The sequence below is a fragment of the Trematomus bernacchii genome, unplaced genomic scaffold, assembly GCF_902827165.1.
Source record: "Trematomus bernacchii unplaced genomic scaffold, fTreBer1.1, whole genome shotgun sequence".
Classification (NCBI taxonomy): domain Eukaryota; kingdom Metazoa; phylum Chordata; class Actinopteri; order Perciformes; family Nototheniidae; genus Trematomus; species Trematomus bernacchii.
Window position 1 is genome coordinate 546,904 of NW_022987582.1, and position 21,385 is coordinate 568,288.

General features: G+C 41.3%; 1 protein-coding gene across 1 annotated transcript; it reads left to right on the forward strand.

Moving 5' to 3' along the window:
- The first annotated feature begins 755 nt into the window (after nt 1-755).
- pitpnc1b (phosphatidylinositol transfer protein cytoplasmic 1b) lies at nt 756-20,520 on the forward strand. The gene is made up of 10 exons (XM_034127708.1): nt 756-1,589; nt 5,203-5,351; nt 11,465-11,553; nt 11,791-11,798; nt 11,944-12,015; nt 13,308-13,400; nt 16,329-16,484; nt 17,313-17,376; nt 17,523-17,609; nt 19,084-20,520. Exons 1-10 carry the CDS (start codon nt 1,542-1,544, stop codon nt 19,224-19,226), a joined length of 909 nt encoding a protein of 302 aa, XP_033983599.1. The 5' UTR covers nt 756-1,541; the 3' UTR covers nt 19,227-20,520.
- The last annotated feature ends 865 nt before the right edge of the window (nt 20,521-21,385 follow it).

Sequence of the window (21,385 nt, forward strand, 5' to 3'; positions counted from 1 at the left end):
CCCGCACTTTCACTGCAGAGCGGATGATAGCGAGGGCACGTGGAGAGGAGAGACACATTGGCTCCCGTCTCACGGCTGCACAAAATAAAGCCAGTGAATTCCACCAGAGTGTCAGTATCCAGGGCGGGTTATTGGTTTTGGCCCCAGTCAGAGTAACCCGGAGAAGCCGAACATCTGCTTCTCTTATTTGATGAGGAGGCAACAATATGTGCTTGGCAGACACCGTTAGCTCTCGCTCACACAAAAGGAGAGCGGTGCCGTGACTCAAGGACGGACACAGGCGAGAAATTATGACTGCTTCGATTCCTCTACTCATTGACTAAACACAGATTCAATTAAACCTGGCTGAAGGTCAGGAGGTAATACAATGTAAGGGAGCCTGGCACTGTGCTTAATGAAAGTTCTCATGGCTCTGGTAATATTTAATCCAATGGCCCACCCTACCTACCCCTGTTTGTCGGCCATTTCTGTCATAACATGCTTGTCTGAGGTCTGGTCTGAGGAATGTTATTCACATTCCAAAGACTGGTGTCAACAAACTGTTACTTAGCGTTGCCAGATATAGAAAGATGATAGAGTGTGGAAAACAGTGTTGGAGACAGAGAGGAAAGGACAGATAAAGATCAGAGAGAGGGAGGGAGAAAGGGGGGAGGTGACACAGGTGAGTTGGTTGTAAAGTACAGTGGGCGGGGAGTGGATGCTATGGGAGGGAGAGCAAAACAGATAAGGAGGGAACAGGCAAAGGAATTTTTGAGGAACTGAGAGCAGCGGAGGGCAGCTGAGGGGAAAGGGAGGAGCGCCGAGCGGACACCAGGGTTACACATGAGGAGTCTTAGGAGGATTTAAACAAAGCGCAAGGAGGCAGAGAAGGGAAAGAGCAGGTGGAGTTGGTTGCCTTTCAATCTTAGCTCACAGCTAATTACCACTTTCTCACTGTGGTGAAAGAAAGCAAACAGAAACTAAGTGAGAAAAACAGCAAACCGAAAAGGGCAGGCAAAAGCAAGAGAACTGAAAGCAGAAGTAACAAGAAAAGCAAGCGAGACGGCAGCTAGAAAGTCGGGTGCAGGAGATTAATTGAGGAAGAGAAACAAAAACAGGAGAGACAGGGCTGTGAGGAGTGAGCGAGGGAGGGAAAAAGTAGGAAAACAGCAGATACTCATTGACAGAGAGAGACTGGACTTAACTCATTGGATTACTGACATCAGCAAAACAAAGGAAGAAAAGAGGTCACTGTGGTGGAGCAGCAGTGCAGCTTGCCTGTGCCTGCCTACTATGCAACTGAGACCGCTGAGATAGACACAGTTCACACAGACATTACATGTTACTTGTTAGACGCTTTTATCCAAAGCGACTTACATACTCAATACTGTGGACAATCCCCACAGGAGCAATTTGGGGTGAAGTGTCTTGCCCAGGGACACAACCACATGCTGACTGCAGCGGGGTTTGAACCTGTGCTGCCCTGATCCGAACACCAACGCACTACGCACTACTCCACTGTGCCACACGCCTCCCCAGACAGTCCTCTCTGTAGCTGCACCATGTTGATGAAAGAATACCGCATATGTATGCCACTGACTGTGGATGAGGTAAGTGTGTTTGTCTTTCCCACGCTCGTACACACAACCCTCCTACAAGTTTAAATTGAAAGAGGGGGGTTTTATTTCTAGTGTTAAAAGTGTTGTTGACTTGTTATCTGGAAAGTGTTAATGTGCTGATAAGAAAAGTGCCAACAGAGCACAGAGACCTCCTGCGGCGGCTCTGTGGGAGCTTTGGCACACTGGGGTAAGCGCGGTGTGTTCAGCATCAACAGTCTCGGCCAATCTGATGGAGCCAAAGCACAACACCTGGCCGGCAGCATCATATTGCTGCTGTTGTGTCTAAATTATCTCCCCATCTGTCGGCTTCTCTACTTCCCTCACATGCGTTAGCACACCTCGCAGCGCAAAAAAACTAGTCAGACTGGTTACGGCTTTGCAAGACCTAAACTCAAACAAAGGCCTGCAGGCTTATAAACAAAGGTGATCCCGCTTGGGAAAAAAGAGGGACGGGAGACTGAGTTATGCGCCAAAGTGCCCTTCAAAAGGAACGTCCTCATCACATCCCAGTGCTTTCCCTTCCCCCTCTACAATTCTACCTGTTACCACAACAATGACAGTGACAAATAGCAGTCCAAAATAGGATTTACAGTATCAGTTCAGGGCACAGAGAAACTTGAGCTGCCAGCAAATCCTCTTTCGCCTGAATGTAATGTAAGTTTAAGTGCAGCTTATTTGAGGCAGTATCAAATCGTGACAGTTACCCCAGTCCAAGACATTAACAAAGGCCTTACCCTTGCCTTCCCTTAATTTATAAAGGGAATGGTGTAGACTTTCACGTGTGAAATATCCAAGAAGTAGTTCAGTGGTAACACAATACAGCTTAGTGTGTCTTAGGGAATGTTCACTATTGTGTTCTGCTGTGGGAAAATCTGCTCAGGTTGTATAATAGTGGGTAAAGCCCCTTTACCACTCCAAAAAAACACTAAATAATAATGCTAATCCTCATTTAGAGTGTCCATCTACAACTTGGTGATCATCGTAAAACAATATTGAATATTGAATATTGAAAGAGAAACTGAATAAATAGCAGATATAAAAACCAGTATGCACAGTTCAAATGTTACTGTTTACGGGAAATGCTTCTGTTGCTAGCCAGCCCGTGTGTGATGTCTTACTGTACAGTACATGACACACCTATAAAAAGACATCCGAAATGCTCTGCTTTCTGGCAATGGTGAAGGAGTCACCTATTCTTTTTGGAGAGTTTCCAGCAGTAAGTATTTTTAAACAAAACAAAAACAGAAGATATGCCCTAACATTGGTGAAATAAGTATTTTAAGGTTGTTGGTTCAATTTCAAACTTCTTGTGCACGTGCTGAATGAGTCCTTGAGCCGCCCTGTGGTTGTCACTTTGCACAGAAGCAACTTCATGATAAGTTGAAGCAGCATAGAAGGAAGATTAAATGTGGCTTTCTTGACACTGCTCAAAATAAAAAGACTAGGCAGGTGTACAGATGTGTCATTCTCTTCCCATACCCTTTCCTTTGAGCCGAGTACACAATTAATTAAAAATATTTACAAAGGTGTTTGTCTTGCAAAAAAAGGCTCATTGTCTTTGTCAGCGGACAGATCCAGGGTTACATAACGAATTCTAGTTTTTGCTCTTAGCATTTGATCACTGGATATGAAAGTTGCCACAAGCTTTACTTTAATCATATCATCTTTCATTTCCAGTTGCTATCAGACTGACAACTATCTGCAGAATCTCCACCCCACAATGATGAGCTATATTTACACTCAGGAAGTCATGACAAATTCACAGCTTGTTAACTTGTCCTTGTCTTTATTTTTGTTGGAAGAGATAGCATGCCAACATTTTTCGATGAATGGTTCTATCAACACATCATTCATCAAAAGGCATGCACATTGCATAATAATAGTGATTGGAGTAAGTTTTCTAGACAGTCAAAGAGATTCATAACCTGTGTGGGAGGAGCCCGCTGCTCGGTAGTCTGTTAGCCTTGAGACGGTGTAAAAGCATCCATCGCTGTGATTAATTAAGTCCCATGAATACCCAATAAGTAAATATTGAATGTTGACATTACACTGTAATTGGAATAAGGAGGAGGAGAGCCACAATGATGTCAACATTGCACAGTGAAGGATAGCAAACTGAGATCTGCCCTCCTCTTTCCCTCTGCCTCCTCATATTCCACTTTTAATTAAAAAAAAATGCTTTAGTGGCACAACAACACATAGGGCCCAATGAGTTACAGTATGATGGCCACAGCAGAATAGTTAGTGGTTTGCAGTATCATTTTTTCATATTGTCTTTAAAAACTCAGTTTGCAATTAGAGGGAACACAATGATGTACAGTGAAACAATGTTGAGGAGGAAAAGACAGAAAGCAGCATCAGTGCAGAAACTGAAGTATTATTGTGTAAATGGTTCAAAAGGAAACTGAATCAGTCAGGCCGCTCCAGATGCCCAAAGGCCTCGTCCTCTTTAGACTCGCTAAGAGAAACACTCCCGCCTCATCAGCATCGAGCACAAACTGGGGCTGCAGCAGAGAACAAAGTCCCATCCCCCTCTTTAATTTAGACTCCAGTCGTTCACCCTCACCGGCCAAATTACATTTTGATGTCAGATATGGTCACTTGAGGGAAATCTTTATACACAGCAAGTAACTGTTTAAAAAATGAAGAGCAAATACAAAGCGGGCTTCTAAGCAGCACTGAGTAAGTGCCTGTCGAGACAAAATCACACTCAGCAACTATGGCTGAACCTGCTGCCAGGAAATGTTTTGTCATCACTCCCAACCTCTTCCTCTAAGTTGTTGATGGTTATTATAATTTCCTCGATGGAGTAAGCGGTTTATTGACTAGTTGTGGTGGTATTATTGATTGGTTATTGAAGTCCTTAAAATGTAATATCACCTTGTGGCGTTGAGAAATGTTCTCTGACACCTTCGGTTTAAATGCTTCTTAAATGTGAAGTCACTTACATTTTATTTAGACGGCTTAAAATCACAAACTGGCCTCAAAGGACTTTAAAATGTCACACCAAAAAGAGGAAGGAAAAGGCAAAAAACGTACAACAGAGGAGGGATCAGTCTAACAGGGCAAGAAACCAAGCAATCAATGTTGTATGTACAGAGCAAGGGGAAATGACAGTAAAATAAAAAATAAAAAAATGTAAATGGTATAAATACTGTGCCCCCGAAAACAGACAAGGTGTGGGGTAATGCCTAATGCAAAAATGTAGTTTAACAGAAGTAGGCGTACACATGGAGAAAGTGCAATGTCAGTGAAATGCAATATGTTCTCAAAGTTGGCTAACATTAGCCTCAACATGCTGATGGCCCAACCAAATCAAGAGAGGCTGTAACTGGAAAAACCTCTGTGGAACATTAATCCAGCAAGTGTGCTTTTTATTGATTTTATAAAGTGAGGGTTGTTTCAAAAGTAAAGTCGTATTATTTTAGGATATCAGAGATAATACAATCAAAAATCACTTCAATTATATTTTGTCACCTTGGATGGCTTTTGATGATTTTGCTTCGTGCTTCATGTTTTCTCATCACTGTTTTTGTCTCCCTCTCTTCCCCCTCCCCATCCTCACCTTCATACACCTCGTTGAAAACCTCTCCCCGGGCTCCAGTACAGGATTGGGCAGCTGTACATGATCAGTAAGCACAGCTGTGAGCAGAGTGGTGGTGGAGAAGGGGTGGAGGTGATGAGGAATGAGGCCGACATGCACCCGCAGCACGGCCAAGGTCAGCTGACCGAGAAGCGGATCTACCTGAGCAGGTAGAGTGCACATTGATTGGATTTATGTACTAATGAGGCACTAAAACTAAGAATCCTGGTGATTTGCAACCTGAGCCTTATCGTCTACTCTGTCATTATGATAACAGATTGTGTTCGAACTTTGATCTCTTACTTCACTGTGTATTGCAGGTATTACTACAAACAAGCAATAAAACATTGTTTCAACACAGAAACTCTCATACCGCAGTGTGATGTTCCCACATATTGAGTTCAGGAACCCAGTTACTGAAACATGTTGAGGCCCATTCTAGTCTGGGTTACAGTAGACATGTTATTGTACCATGAGCTCATCACAGTAAACCTTCAAGAGTTGGGATTGTACAAGTACAGACTCAGCTTAGAGCAACATGTCATCATGGGAAAAACATTTTCTGAGCCATTGGAGGCTGGACACACTTTAACAATGTGTGCTCATGAAAAATAAAAATAAGTAGAAGTTCATATTAAAATGATGGTGACACGTTAATTATCATGGATTTAACAAGCATTGGTAACAAAAATTATAAAAGACTTACTCAATGTCATAACAAACAATAATGAAGTTTTAAGCAGTGTTTGACAAAGAAAAAGTTGGACTTTGGAAGATGGCGCAAGTTAGATGAGAAGATTGGCACAATAATGCTTTTACATCCAACCCGGTATCACGGCAAGACGTGAACATGTGACGATCTACCATGCTGGGAGACGTGAATATATCACGGTTTCGTCCCTTCAAACGTGACAGTTACACGGTATTGTTATCATGGCCCAACCAGTGGAGAAATACCCGGAAGTGCCTAGCAAATGGTCTACCGCGCCTATTGGTCGGTTTTTATTGTCAAAATTAGATGTTTTTAATTTATTTTTTAATCATCACACTCGATTTTGCCGATTTTCTTGTTGCCCTAGCTGGTCGACACCTCTTTTAGCAGAAACAAAGGCTACATTAATGTATTAAATCGATGTTAATCCATGTGTGTGGAGGTGAGGATGTGGAATTAACGGACGTGACGTTGTGCGATTGCGTTGCCAGGCAACGCAATTTACAAACTCTTCAACTACAACCCTAATTATATTTTAAAACATTTTAGACAGCCTCACGAAATACTTTAATGTAAATTAAAATGTAAATGTGAAGGAATGTGTGTAATGTGGTGATTGACATTATTCACCCACGGATCTATGGGTTGGGGGTATTATTCCGCACGGACATTTTAAAAAAAATAAAATAATACTTTATTCCGAGTTTGCTTGCTTTTCTCTTTGGAGGTCATCACATAACGGCATTGTAATACACGGTTTGGCTGCATTAAATATGACACATCTGCCGTAGTTCTGTATTTATAGAGCCCTGATGAGAAGACTTCTGGACAAACAGGAAGCACTGCCGCCAAAACTGAAAACGTGACGTGGATCATAAATATATCCGCAATTAAACAACATCTTACATTTATTTTCACACAATACGTCTCCTTGCAGTATCAATAATAATTCGGCTGACTTTTATATTTGATCCAATTGGTAGATAGGCTGTATTTACACCATAACGGTGCACAGTTGATAGAAAGGCACATCTAGTGGTTAAAGCACGTTATTGAATTTGATTATTTGATTATTTTTCACAAAAATGAAACCATCAATAGCAGAAACAGAATTAACTGTCATTAGTAAACCACCCAAAAAAAAAGATCATAAATGGTTTTGTTTTATAATATATATTTTAAGGATAATAATAGCAATGTAACACTGTCTATGACACTTACTGTATAACACTGATTTGAAAAACATACAGAAAAAACTAATTCACTGCCCTTAATAAAGTATTTAATTAGGGATGTCCCGATCACCTTTTTTTGCTCCCGATCCGATTCCGATCATTTGATTTTGACAATCTGCCGATACCGATTTTTCCCGATCCGATCTTTCTGCAATGCATTAAGAGGAAAAAAAAGGTAACAGATAACGGCTGGTCATCCAACGTGATGAATTCAGCTATCTTGGCTGTTATTTTGTTGGCCTTTTCACTGTTCTGGGGCAGTTTCTCTTTCCTTTTAAAAGTCTCTGAAAGTGTCGGTTGTTTCAGTGCCGTTACCTGAGTGGCCGCTGTGTACTCGTCGTGTTGTTGTTGGTGGTGTTTGTATTAGATTGGTCATGTTGAACGTAGCTCTGTTCTTTCCACCACGCGGAACCTCCGCCTTGCAAACATTGCATCTGGCTGTTACACTGCCTTCGCTTTCAATTTTATAATACTTCCAAACTCCTGACATTTTCTCTGTCCCGACTCCCGAGGCACCAGCTGAACGTAGCCTCTTGTTAGCTTACTGCTACTATTAGACACTGCGCCCACTGTTGCCAGATTTGAGAGAAATAAGCAACCAGGTCTATGAAAACAAGCCCAAAAGAAGCAACACATACATGATGTTGTGTAATTTTAACCCAAAACGAAGGCCTCAGGATGACTTTAAGACGTGAACATGGTCATTTTTGTTTTTTAACATTAAATAAAATGTATAAAAATATTTTATAAAAAAAAAAAAAAAAATTCCGATCCCCGATTTTTTTCCTCCCGATCCCCGATCACGTGAAAATCACGTGATCGGCTCCGATCCCCGATCACGTGATCGGATCGGGACATCCCTATATTTAATACATTTCAGGTGTGCTGTTTTGTTTAGATCATTGACATCTGGAGCTCTTTTAATGTCCTTTTTGATTATTGTTACACCAGGTCTTGTCAAAACCTTTATTCCATATTCAATATCCATTACTAAACAAAACAGCAATTCTACTCCACTACAATTCAGAGGTTAACCTGGTATTTTTACTCCACTACATTTATTTTAGTTACTTTGCAGATTCTGATTAATGATGTGAAATATAAACAACCCTTAAATCAGGCTTTAGTTACACCTGAGTAAAATTCAGGGAAAGGTGATTGTCAAGTGCCAACAATCAGGAGAGATATTTGATAGTTGCTGCTTGAGAAGACTAAACATTTATCTGCAGATCCCTATAAAGTATATTCATTACTCGTTATTCTCTACTAATAGTTCATTAAAGACTGTATATAATGGCTATTTTGCATATCCCTTTCAGGATTTCAAGATTTTCTAAGGATCATTGACATATCATATACACAACTAATTCAATAACGTGCTTTAACCACTAGGCGGTGCACACAGCCATAATAACTTTGTATTATTAGTGTAGGACACTTGTGTATGTATAATATCTGAAGATGTGTAGTTTTATTCATGTTTTCACATAATTGTACAGGATATTGCTATATTATTTCACATGTTTTACTTATAATATCTGATTTGTAAAACATCACAGACAGAAAGGTATATCTGTCATTTAACAGTAAGCTATTGAAATTCTGAATCCATAGATGTGTCTCCCATCACCCAAATCCCCTGACTATTCTCTCAACTCAGTATTTACATTCTTATATTCAAAGAAAATCAGTAATATCTTTAAAAACGACAAGTCCTTTTATATCAGCTGTGCACCGTTATGGTGTACAACGTATTTTTTTTCGGATTTCACATCAACAGTAAGTCCGTTTAACTAAAATGTCCGTGCGGAACAATACCCCCAACCCATAGATCCGTGGGTGAATAATGTCAATCACCACATTACACACACCCCTTCACATTTACATTTTAATTTACATTAAAGTATTTCGTGAGGCTGTCTAAAATGTTTTAAAATATAATTAGGGTTGTAGTTGAAGAGTTTGTAAATTGCGTTGCCTGGCAACGCAATCGCACAACGTCACGTCCGTTAATTCCACATCCTCACCTCCACACACATGGATTAACATCGATTTAATACATTAATGTAGCCTTTGTTTCTGCTAAAAGAGGTGTCGACCAGCTAGGGCAACAAGAAAATCAGCGAAATCAAGTGTGATGATTAAAAAATAAATTAAAAACATCTAATTTTGACAATAAAAACCGACCAATAGGCGCGGTAGACCATTTGCTTGGCACTTCCGGGTATTTCTCCACTGTTTGGGCCATGTTAACAATACCGTGTAACTGTCACGTTTGAAGGGACGAAACCGTGATATATTCATGTCTCCCAGCATGGTAGATCGTCACATGTTCACGTCTTGCCGTGATACCGGGTTGTTTACATCTGTACGTTTAATATGGAAATGGAGAACATCTAGCCCAGCTCTGTCATAAGGTAACAAAGTCTGCATACCAGCTCATCTAAAGCTCACTAATTAGCCTACATTGCTTGTTTAAAAATGTTTAAAAAAGTGAAGAAATAACGATTTGCTGATTTGTGGTCGTTTATTTCCTGGACTATTGGCTGTGAGCAGTTGCCAGGTAACCATGCAGAGGACACTCCATATGTTACTGCTTTAACCTAAGATAGAGTTCAGCACAGAGCCCTCCATAAAAAAACAACATTTTGATTAAACACCTGATACAGCAGATTGTGTTGTCTTCACAAAGAGTCAAGCTAGCTGTTTCTATGCTAAGCTAAGCTAGCCAGCTGGCTGTAGCTTCACATGAGAGCGGTATTAATCTTTTCATACATCTCTCTGCCAGAAAACAAATTGGAACATTTCCCAAAATGTCAAACTATTTCTTTAATGTGTTTGTGCACAACTACAGTATGACTCCTCTAATGATTTATTAACCAGGAGTGTATTATGTATGAATTATGTAAAATATCTCTGAAAGCTGAAGCTCTACAAGAAATCTATTAAGAAGATCTTTAATCAAAGTTTTTTTTAAACTAGTTTCTAAGACAAAGAGTGCAGTTTTACATGTGTCTGTTAATACACACATTCAGATTTACAAATGTCTTCATATGTATTTAAAACTATATCAGATTGTTATAAATCATGAATTAAGTTTTAAGAAATGCTTATAAACACTAAATAGCGAGGCATTAAAATAAAGCAATACCCAAACATTTTATTTTGCTTCAAGCTGCAGCCCTCAATGGGAGACATGTCAACACCTAAATGTTCCAAATGTGTCTACTGCAGGAATTTGAAGCTATGCATGACGGCCTTGTCCATGTTGTTTTAGCTGAAATAAGTGGTTTATTTGCTTTATGTTCAGCGTTACAGACCATTAATCAATACATTTTGATAATAGAGAAAGCTCAGTCTAAAAACAACAACAACCAGAATTATGTTTTAATTCCAAATTCATTCCCTAAGCCTAAACTAACCTTACTAACTCCTCACCCAAATGTAACCTCAACTCTTTTCTTAATCAACACCATAAACCCAAGGCATAATGTGAGATTTAATAAAGAAATTCATTGACAAGTTGAAAGGCGTATACAAAAATATATTTTAGTCTATTTTTCTTTCACAGTAAAGCAAAGCAACACATGTGAAAGAAAAACCAAAAGTACTAATAACAAAACTACCAACGCCCTTTACCCGACATCGTTTAATGAAAGAATGTTTATGTGGTTTTGACAAAGGCAAACTCAAATAGTATCCCTCAGATAAATATCCATTCAACCAAGATAAGTTATCCCTTTGTTTTCAACGTGACAGGCTATCAATCAATGCATTTTTATTATAGAGAAAGCTCAGTCATAAAAAAACAACAACCACAATTCTCTTTTATCTCTGAATTCATTCTTTAACCCTAAACTAACCTCACTCATTACCCTAATGTAACCTCGACTCTTTTACTAATCACCACTCTAAACCCAATGCGTAATCCTAAAATAAACTCTTACAGAAGTAAAGGAATGTTCTCACTGTGGAGGATTTTCCTAATCTTTCTGTGCTTGTGGGACATTTGGTCCTCATTAGTAAAGATATGCTGGAACCCACACACACACAGACAGACACACTCACACGCAGAGTATAGTGAGTGCATTTTACTTCAATCATTTTCTTGACATGTGCCTTGGAAGCTACAGTAACAATTCATCACCACAGGTGTAATTGGGAATGAGTCATAAAAATGAATGCTGTGGTGAGAGTAGCCTACAGGTAATCCGGCTATAAATGGCACAAAAACCACTTAGGCTCTCTCCGTCTCCCTCTCTAATCTCTCTCTCCTACTATTCCTCTTTCCCACTCTCTAAAAAGCGACCCTTATTTCTTCCCATTTTGCATTCAGTAAACTGCCAGGCTGGGCGAGAGCATTTGCCCCGCGATTCTTCTACGTGACGGAAAAGGCCTGGAACTTCTACCCGTACACCATCACAGGTTTGTGTTTGAGCGACTTTGTGTTAAACGTAAATTAACTTTCACCTTGATGCATTATACAAAACTTATTTACTTTTAACAGCTGTTTTTCCAAGAGGCATCAAATATGTATCACTATGTTTGCATGTATTCCCCCGTGGTAATGTGTATGTGTGTGAGACCAATTGCGTGCTCATGCATGTATGAGTAACTAATGCCGTTTCTCCCTTTCCATATTGAACGTCCCTGGTGCTGCAGAGTACTCCGTAAGTATTCTCATACATCATTTACTGTACATGAATGCAACAGAGCTCATCTCTTTCTAGTATCAGTGGATCTAATCTGCAGCCTGCATCCACCCTCTATCTCGTCCCCTTTTTCCTCCTTTTTTTACCTCTTGTCACCCCGTAGGTATCATTCCTCCCCAAGTTCAGCATACGCATTGAGACGAGATTCGAGAACAACAACGGCGATAACGACAATGTGAGTATGAGAGGGAGCGAGGGGTGAGAAAGATGGAGTGATTATGGAAGAGGGGGAGGAGAAAGACAAGGCGCAAGGAGAGAAATTGCAATTTTCTCTGCAGCGCAAAGAAAATGTTCATCACATTGATGTGCAAATTACAAGGAGGACAAGCAAAACACACAATGCAGTGTTGGAAGATCTATTAACCAGACATGCAGCGGCGGTGCGCATGCTACATTTTGACCAAGGGGTACACACACAAACAGATATTCAGTAACAAAAGCCACTCTGTCTGTGCCATCAACAACACAATAGATAAGTAACAAGAACACTTTGAGTTCAGCTTCAGAGAAAAATGTGGTGCGTCTCGTTTCATGTCATGTTGTTACAGGGCACTAAAGTTTAAACAAACACAAATTCATAAAGTTACGGATGCACTTGAGGACTGTCCTTAAGAACACATATGAGGTATTAAAGTGTTTTCTTTGTATGCTTTTTTTATATCTCCATTGTATTTTAGAGGAAAATATAAATCAATTATATTATTTATTTTTTACAGCTGTTATCACTCGTTACAAATTACGTACTACACACAAAACATATATCAAGTTATAAAATATGGTAATTAGTTATATATATTGAACGACCCAACAGTTTAGTTTCAGAGCCAAGACAAATGCCAAACACAGAGACGGCGTCATGCTCTGAGCAGAAAGTAAAAAGCAAAACAATAGATCCAGAAAACGCACCTCATTCCCTAAATGGGAGAAAGACCTTGGATTGACACAGACCAACAACAGCACCACAGGAGCGTGGCGGGCTATTATCTAACGGCAGGTTTTCCTTATTTGTTAGTTTTCAACTGTGAAATGAACAACTTCAGTGGGGCATTAGAACACATTTTAAACAAGGTCAGATTAAAGTGCGGCCCCCTCTCTCTCCCTAGCTTCCATCCATTCTCTCTCTCATTGAAAAATGTATTCTGCTCTCATAACTCTTCTTCTTTTTCCCCCCCCATCTCTTCTAATATCTCTCATACGTCCTTGTTTTTTCTTTTCCCTCCCATCTCCCCCTCCTTCTGTTCTCTCCTCTGTTTGCTCCAGTGTGATTTGCTCCAAGGGCCTCGGGGTGGGATAAAGTGAGGGGTGTTATGGTGTGTGACCTCAGTTTTCTACACTGTTACTCATCCACTCTCACCCCCTCTCCTCTGAGTGAGTGACTGTATGCGTGTGAGAGTATGGGGGGTGTATGTGTGTGTGTGTGTCTGCTCTCATTATACTGTATGACCTCCCCCATCTGTTTGGGTGTAGGTGTTTGGGGACACACCAACTCCACCAGAGAATGTGAGTTTCCTGGATATCCTGAGTGACCCCATTCCTGAAAGGCACTACAAAGAGTCAGAGGTACGCACCGTTCTGACGCAAACATGTTTGTTGTGTGTGTTTTTGCAAACAAAAAAGCTATGAATTCACTAAAAGAATAGTTCAGCATTTTAAGTAAACGCTTGGAGTTACACGGAAAGATCAATATCACATATTTCATATCTTTTCAAATCTCGACCCCGCAAATGTTAGGCCCATCTCCCAGCTACCTTTTTTATCTAAAGTCCTGGAGCGAGTAGTCTATGTCCAGCTGCAGTCGTTCTTAACCACGCATGGCATTCACGAAAAGTTTCAGTCTGGCTTCAAACCTATGCACAGTACTGAAACAGCCCTTTTAAGAGTTTTTAATGATCTGCTCCTAGCCGCCGACTCAGGTAGCCCAGCTGTCTTGGTGCTGTTAGACCTGACAGCTGCCTTCGACACTGTGGACCATAGCATCCTGTTGTCGCGGCTTGAACAGTCCGCAGGCATCACAGGCTCTGTCCTTTTATGGTTCATGTCCTACCTGACAGACCGTAGCTTCTCAGTGCAGCTAGGTGCCTTCTCCTCTGCTAAAGCCCCTCTTACCTGTGGGGTTCCCCAAGGCTCTATCCTGGGCCCCATCCTCTTTCTACTGTACATACTGCCCCTAGGTTCAATTCTCACTAAACACAGTGGTCTCCCTTCCACTGTTACGCCGACGATGTACAGATCTATCTGCCTCTCAATTCAAATGTCAATAACTCATTACAGCCGTTGATGGACTGCTTGACAGACATCAAATCCTGGCTGAGCAAAAACTTCCTTAACCTCAACGAGAGCAAGACAGAGGTAATCTTTTTTGGACCCCAACCTCCAGCATCTCCGGTTGATATTCTGGGCTCTCAATAAAATCATCCTCCCCTCTGTTATGAACCTTGGAGTGACCTTCAATAGCGCTTTTAAATTCGATAAGCAGGTCAGCTCCATAGTCAAAACCAGCTTTTTTTTTCTTTTTTTTTTTAAAATAAGACTATTGGCCAAGACTAGGGATGCGCCGATATGCACTCTCTGCCGATCGATCGGTGCTCTCTATAAATGCCGATCGGGAGAGCCGATCACATGATGTAAAATACATGACACTTTTCTCTGTGGGCGGCAAAACAAGCTCGCCAAAATGGCTTCACCAGTCTGGCAGTATTTGAAGGTGTCCGAAAAAGACAGTAAAATAGCGGTATGCAACGTGTAATCCTGAAATCCTGAAATCCTGAAAAATAAAGCTGAAATCCTGCAGCTCCGCCCGCTGTGATGGACCGGTGAGCGGAGCAAAACACACAAGAGTTAGACCTAACACACTTAGCTATTTTATCTACCTCTGGAACAAGCTAAACTAGTTATAAATATGTTTATTCTTCACTGTCGGGTCACTCATTACTGGATCAGCGAGCTGCATGAGATACTGACAGGCTGTCAGGAGAGAGAGAGGGGGAGAGAGAGGGGGAGAGAGAGGGAGAGAGAGAGGAAAAGAGAGCGCTTCCGCTCATTTCTCCCGTGTTATTATCCAAAGTTAATGTAAACTTGAATAATGTACTTCATTTGAATGTAATAATTATGTTGGTTGTTGTTTGTGGAAGCGCCAGTGAATGAGCCCCATTAACTGAGTTTTAAACATCACTTTAAAAGGAAGATCCCCATAGCCCCCACCCACTCGATCGGATCGGCATCGGACGATACTGATTCCGGCCCCAAAATTGGCAATCGGAGCATCCCTGCCAAGACCAATTCGTTTTTATCTTTTAAAAGACCTAGAAAGGGTTATTAATGCCTTTGTTACCTTGAGACTGGATAACTGCAACGCTCTGTATGTGGGTATGGACCAGGCCTCAATTAGACGCCTGCAGTTAGTCCAGAACGCAGCTGCGCGTCTTCTGACTGGACACAAAAAACGTGACCACATCACCCCAATTCTGGCCTCATTACAATGGCTTCCAATTCGGTTCCGAATTGATTTAAACTCCTTTTATTTGTTTTCAAAGCCCTAAATGGGCTGGCTCCGGCTTATAGCCGAACTCCTCCATCGCCACACCCCTGCCAGAGCTTTAAGGTCGGCTGACCAGCTGCTGCTGATAGTGCCCAAGACCAGGCTCAAAACCCGAGGGTACCGAGCCTTCGCAGCAGCTGGCCCTAGGCTCTGGAACAGTCTGCCCCTCCATGTGAGGTCGGCCCAGACCCTAGGCGTTTTTAGATCCTCACTGAAGACACACTTCTTCTCTCTGGCCTTCTAGTCAGAGCTGAGTACGACACCTGACATTTCCCTGTGTTTTGTTTTTATATTTCTGTTGTAAATTATTGTCTTTTCTTCTTATTGTAGTAAAGTGTTTTTATTACATGTACAGCACTTTGGCTCGACCAAAAATCGTTTTTAAATGTGCTCTATAAATAAAACTTGATTTGATTTGATATATTTGTATTGGATGACACAAGCGTGGATTTTCACCTGTGATGTTTCCCCTTCAATAACTTTGCTTTACTTTCTAGTGTGGTTTTGCTACTAAAAGGGCGTAATTCTCACTATCACACCTCTTAAATGTAAATTGTCGCTCCACAAAGGCTTCACATTTCTTTACTCCCATCAAGTCTTTAGGATCAAAGGCCAATTCACAGGCCTGGGCACATAGAAGCATACAGACCAGCACACATGCATGCAGACAAATACAGTAAGCAAACACCCCAATCTCATAAAATAAGAGACAGTGAGGAAGTAAAATCACAACCGCTCTCATAATGTGTGCTATCTCACTTTCAATCCCACGGGCTGAGCTGAGGAAACAATCTGCTTGCACCTCCACACACATAACATCACGCTCAAACATACACACACTCGCACTGCACATCTACAGATCCATAGCTTTCCCCCCAAGATGCTTCACAGGGCCAAAGTTTCTGCAGACTCAGCGAGTAATTTATAGACCCACTGTTTACCCCGTGCAGGACCCCAGTCGCTGGATGTCAAGTAAAACTGGCCGAGGGCCTCTGGAGAAAGGATGGAGGGACGACCACAAGCCCATCATGTGCTCCTATAAGAGGGTGCAGTGCAGCTTCGAGGTGTACGGCTTCCAGACAAAGACCGAAGATTTCATACACAAAGTGAGACAGAGCTTTTTATTCCTCTACTGATTCATTAATGTTACAAGCCCATATAGGTGTAATACAAGGTTGGGAAATTAAAATGTATAACTAATTGGATTTAATGAAGTGCTTAGCTTCATTCAAGCATTGATTTCTGCATTTTTGAGTCTTTACAGTAAAATTATGATCCTGAATAATCCTGATCTGTCATTTGTTATTCGAATGAGCAATGTGCTGCATTTTGACACAAATAAATCATATAGACATTAATTTATAGACATTAGTATGATTACCAAGACCACTGCCAAGAAGGCTCTCAGACTCAAATGACATCCTCTACCATTCAGTAACCCAACCTCAGGTCAGATTTAGTGGAAAGATTCCTACACTACAAAACCATAAGGAGCTTCTGTTCTTCTGGCCCAAACAAAGAAAAGGTTTTTAGAGTTTCTCACAGTGGAACAAATACAAGAGCTGATAACCATGAGGCAGAGCAACTACTCACAAAAGAAGAACCAAAAGTACTAATAACATAACTAGCAACGCCCTTTCTCCAACATTGTTACTGGAGTGAAAGAGCATTTCAAGGAATTGGGTTTAGTTTTGTCAAAAGGAGACCAAACAAACATACCCAAGATAAGTTTCCACTTATCTAACTTACTCCTTATCTCAACCATAATCTCATTCAGTTGACATAATTACAAGATAGCATTGTTATTACTTGTACAATGACGTCCTGTCACGTTCTGCTTGACGACGCATTTCAAACACACCAGCATACTTCTAAGTTTAAAGCACTTTGTAGCAATTTTAATGGCAGTGTTTTTTTTTCTGGTATTATTTTAGAGCATCCAGGACATTCTTCTGGTTGGCCACAGACAAGCCGTCACGTGGATAGACGAATGGCACGGTGGGTCACATTGCAAAACACAACAGAACTATGCAGTTGTGTTTTTTTCTTTTTTAAATATGAAGCCTTTTAAATGTAATAGATATTCTATTGTCTGTGCTGATGCTTTGTGTGTTGGTGCGTGCTTGTGTGTTTGTGTCCCACAGGGCTGAGTTTGGATGAGGTGAGAGAGTACGAGCAGACGATGCAAGAGAAGACCAACAGCAAAGTCAAATCCAACCCGTGCAACACAGGTGAGGTTACAGCTCCTGATTATACTGTACAGAAATACAGCAGAGCATGGGAGGGGAGACAGCAGGGGGGACTGAAGGAGAGGAGAGAGAATACAGCTGGATGTGAGACCAGTGAGGGCAGTGAGAGGCGAGTATGAATAGAGTAGTACATTTGAAATGTGTATTTGAGCTCAGCTGTAATGATTCTTGCATCTAATTTAAGCCTAACCAGCAGCAGATACAGCAGGAGGTGCAGAGGAAGTACAGAGAGGCAAAAACATATTTTTAGATCATTACGAATTTACAATAAACCTGAACAGGAATCTTATATTTATTTAGCAAACCCTGTTATCAATGGCTGTAAACACTGCAATATAGTATAAATGACAAATGGTGTAATGCTTGAACAGAGACTGGTTGTGCCTAGTTGTGGCCTACAAGTGCCCAGATGGCTGGTGCACATCTGTGGGAGAAGAAATGGAGAGGGAAGAGCAGTCAGGAGGCATTTCACTACACGAGGAGCAGTGAGGAGGGAGAGACGGAGGGTGTATGCCCAGAAAAGGGCGACAGAAAGACAGATGTAAGGGGGGAAGAAGAGAGTAGGCAGGCTCATGAAGTGATAATGCCACAGCGTCAGTCTGATAAACAGTGTAATGCAGCCACCTGCTGAACTCTCCCCATCAACAGCCCTCTCAACATAAATAACAAGCCATTGCAGCACTTAGCTGCAAATGTCAGCCGTAGTGGGGGTCTGTGTCTGGGCATATGTGTTGTGTGCATGCGTGTGAGTGTGAGTGCATGTGTGTGTGTGTGCGTGTGTGTGGTCACCCTGCCCCCTGCTGGTTAGTCTGGTGAACCTCAGCTTGATGTGAGAGATATCAAAGGTAGTATTCCCACTATGGCCTGTAGCTTCTTGCTGCCTGTGCTCTCTCTCTCTCTCTCTATGTGTGTGATGATGAGAGACATCAAGCTGCAACAAATCTGCAGTCATTGCTCAACCTGCTGCAGCTCGCTGCACCGCCATGACCCCCTACAGGACAAATGATGCCACTGCGTCTGTCTCTGCACAGGCCGAATGATAGTTTTCATTCATGTGCCGTAATAAAAGTAAATGGATGTCATTTGCTCAAGAGAGTCTAATGAAAAGCTGGGTGTGTGGGTTGAATACCAATGAGGGATTTAACTAATGGGAATCTAAGTGTATGACACAGATCTTAAGTATACTTAAATTAATTGAAAACCCAAACACAGTTATCCCTCTGTATCTCTCATTTCAGTGCCTCTTTTACTTTTCTTCCCCTTTTATCTCTGTACCATTGTTTCTTTCATGTCTTGTGTATGTCATTCTCTCTTCATCTTTCTATCCGTCAACTTCAACTTTAATTTGCTTTGTTAGCATAACATGAAACGCATTTGTGTTGTCAAAGCAACTACAGAAGGAAAATTGTGGATATGGGAAAAGGAACAATTAAAGAAATGTCTCTTTCTCTCTCAGGCCCACCGGCTGCCTCTCGTCCTGCGTTCTCTCGCTCCATCTCAGTGACAGACGAGCGCTCCCTAAAGAAGATGGGAGTGACGACGGTGGACATGTCCGAGTCCCCTTTGCCACACAGCCGCCTCCACTCCACCCCTGAATGATGCCTCTCGCATATACTGTACAGCGCCAACAAACACAAACCAATGTCAACATTCACCAGAGTCATGTGATGTTGTCTCTCAAACACTAACACACCCACATGCGCAGTGACACTAACAGGCTTAAAGTTATTTACTCTGGGGTGAGTCAGATGAAAAGATAGGTTCCTCTTTCAAATCAGTCTTTCAAGTATAAGGCTACAGCCAGCAGCTGGTAAGCTTAGCTAAGCATAAAGACTGGAAATGGGGAGAAACCATATATTCCAGGTTATATCTTTGTTTGTTTAATCCTTACAAATAATGTTTAAGATACAGTATGAAAAATAATACTGATGCAGGTGTAAGGCTACTGGCAATTTATTATTTTAAACTAAAAGACAGAATTGTTGTTTTCACAATTTAGATTTTTGTGCAGATGAACAAGCTATAAATGATGGTTATATGCACTAGATTGATTTTGGAGTAAGTCTACTATAGCTGTTTTCCACTGTTTCCAGTCTTTGTGCTAAGCTAAGCTAATTGGCTACTGGCTTCGTATTTACTCATAATCTAATTATTGCACAGAGGGCAAACAAGTACTTTTAAAAAATATCCTTCCAGACCACCACCAAACAGATATGCATCTGTTCCTATGCACCTGTAGTTGTTCTCTTTACTGCATGTTAAAAACACACAACTGCCAAAAATGACCAAACACTTAATGCCGATCTACAATTCATACTGTTGCAATCAAAATTCAGTCCAGGGTTATCTACAACCTGGAAACGTTGTGCACTTTTGTGTCGGTTCCTCAGCTATAATGGAGCTAAGAGACCACCAATGGGGCTCTCCAATTGTTTCCCAGCCCAGCAGCCTACAGACAGATGCATAAGGAGTTTAATAGAGTGGATCTAATGAGAGAGAAGAGGAGGACGGGGGGGCTGTCAATGCTATAGATCTGCTCCTCTCTCCACCTCAGCCAATAGGTCAGACCGGGGTATTGACCGAGGGCAGTGAGGCGTTGTATTGGTTCCTTGATCACTTAGCTGAGCGCGGCAAATGGGTCAAGCCAGGGCTAAACTATAATCCAATGATATCAGCATTGATAAGATTATTAGCTTAATTTTGTAAGTACATTTAAAAGAGAATGGGTTCTCATTAGCAGGGATCAACAATGAAATATAAGTTTGCTGTCCTTTTTTGTAAAAACATGTATTTTTTTAATAAAGTGTAAAAATAAATCAAGAGAAAAATGTTTGTGGAAATTACACTGTATAGTCTTTTGGATTTTTATCAATAAACACAATTTCCAATGAGAGTTCACCAGTGTCCTGATATCTACCTCGATGAAGTGAAAAATGGACTGCACACATTATCAGCCATGTTTGATCAGTATTGACCTGTAAAGATGGACCAGCTGCTCTCACATCATCGCACTCGCATGTAATCTACTCACCAATTTCACACTTGTGTGCCATGTGGAACCGGCTCCAGCAGCAGTGTTCATGAAAAGAGGCAGCCACTTGGTCTAACCTGGTTTGGCTCTGCAGCTTGTGCCAGTTTTTTCTATGCAAAACAATGGAGAAGAGAGTAATGAATGTTCGACAGATGCGGGGTTGTGTGTTGGGCGTGTTCGCATGTCTGTCATCGCTTTATCACATTATTGTTCAAGACTTCATGACAAAAGCCCAGGCTTGTCACGAAGAGACTTGGAAGTTTGTGTGAGTGACAGACCTGGCAGCTTGCTTCAAATGGTGCACTAAATAGCTCGCATTATGGGGCTCATGATGGCTTCTTTTATCTATACAAATCAAGAGCCAGCATGACAATTTGTTATTAGCTTCCCGACACAAGGGCTTTCAGATACACATAAATAAATGCATACAAAAATCTTTCTCTCAATGCGTCTTCTTACAGTAGCAGCAGGAGGCTGATGTGAGAGAGTAAGAGCTCAACACAGCCAGGAGTTCACAAGTGGTGCAGAGGGACCCAAACTGCCGGCTGCACCGCATTAACATCACCTCTTTCTCTTTCACTTATTTGTCTCTCCCATTACATTTTCTCTCTCATTACTGCTGTCTCCACTATTCTCCTTTTCTCTTCTCTGTCTTCATCTTTTATTCTCTGGCTCTCATTCTTGAAGTCTTCCTTTCTCTCGTTATCTTTATCTGTGTCCTCATCGC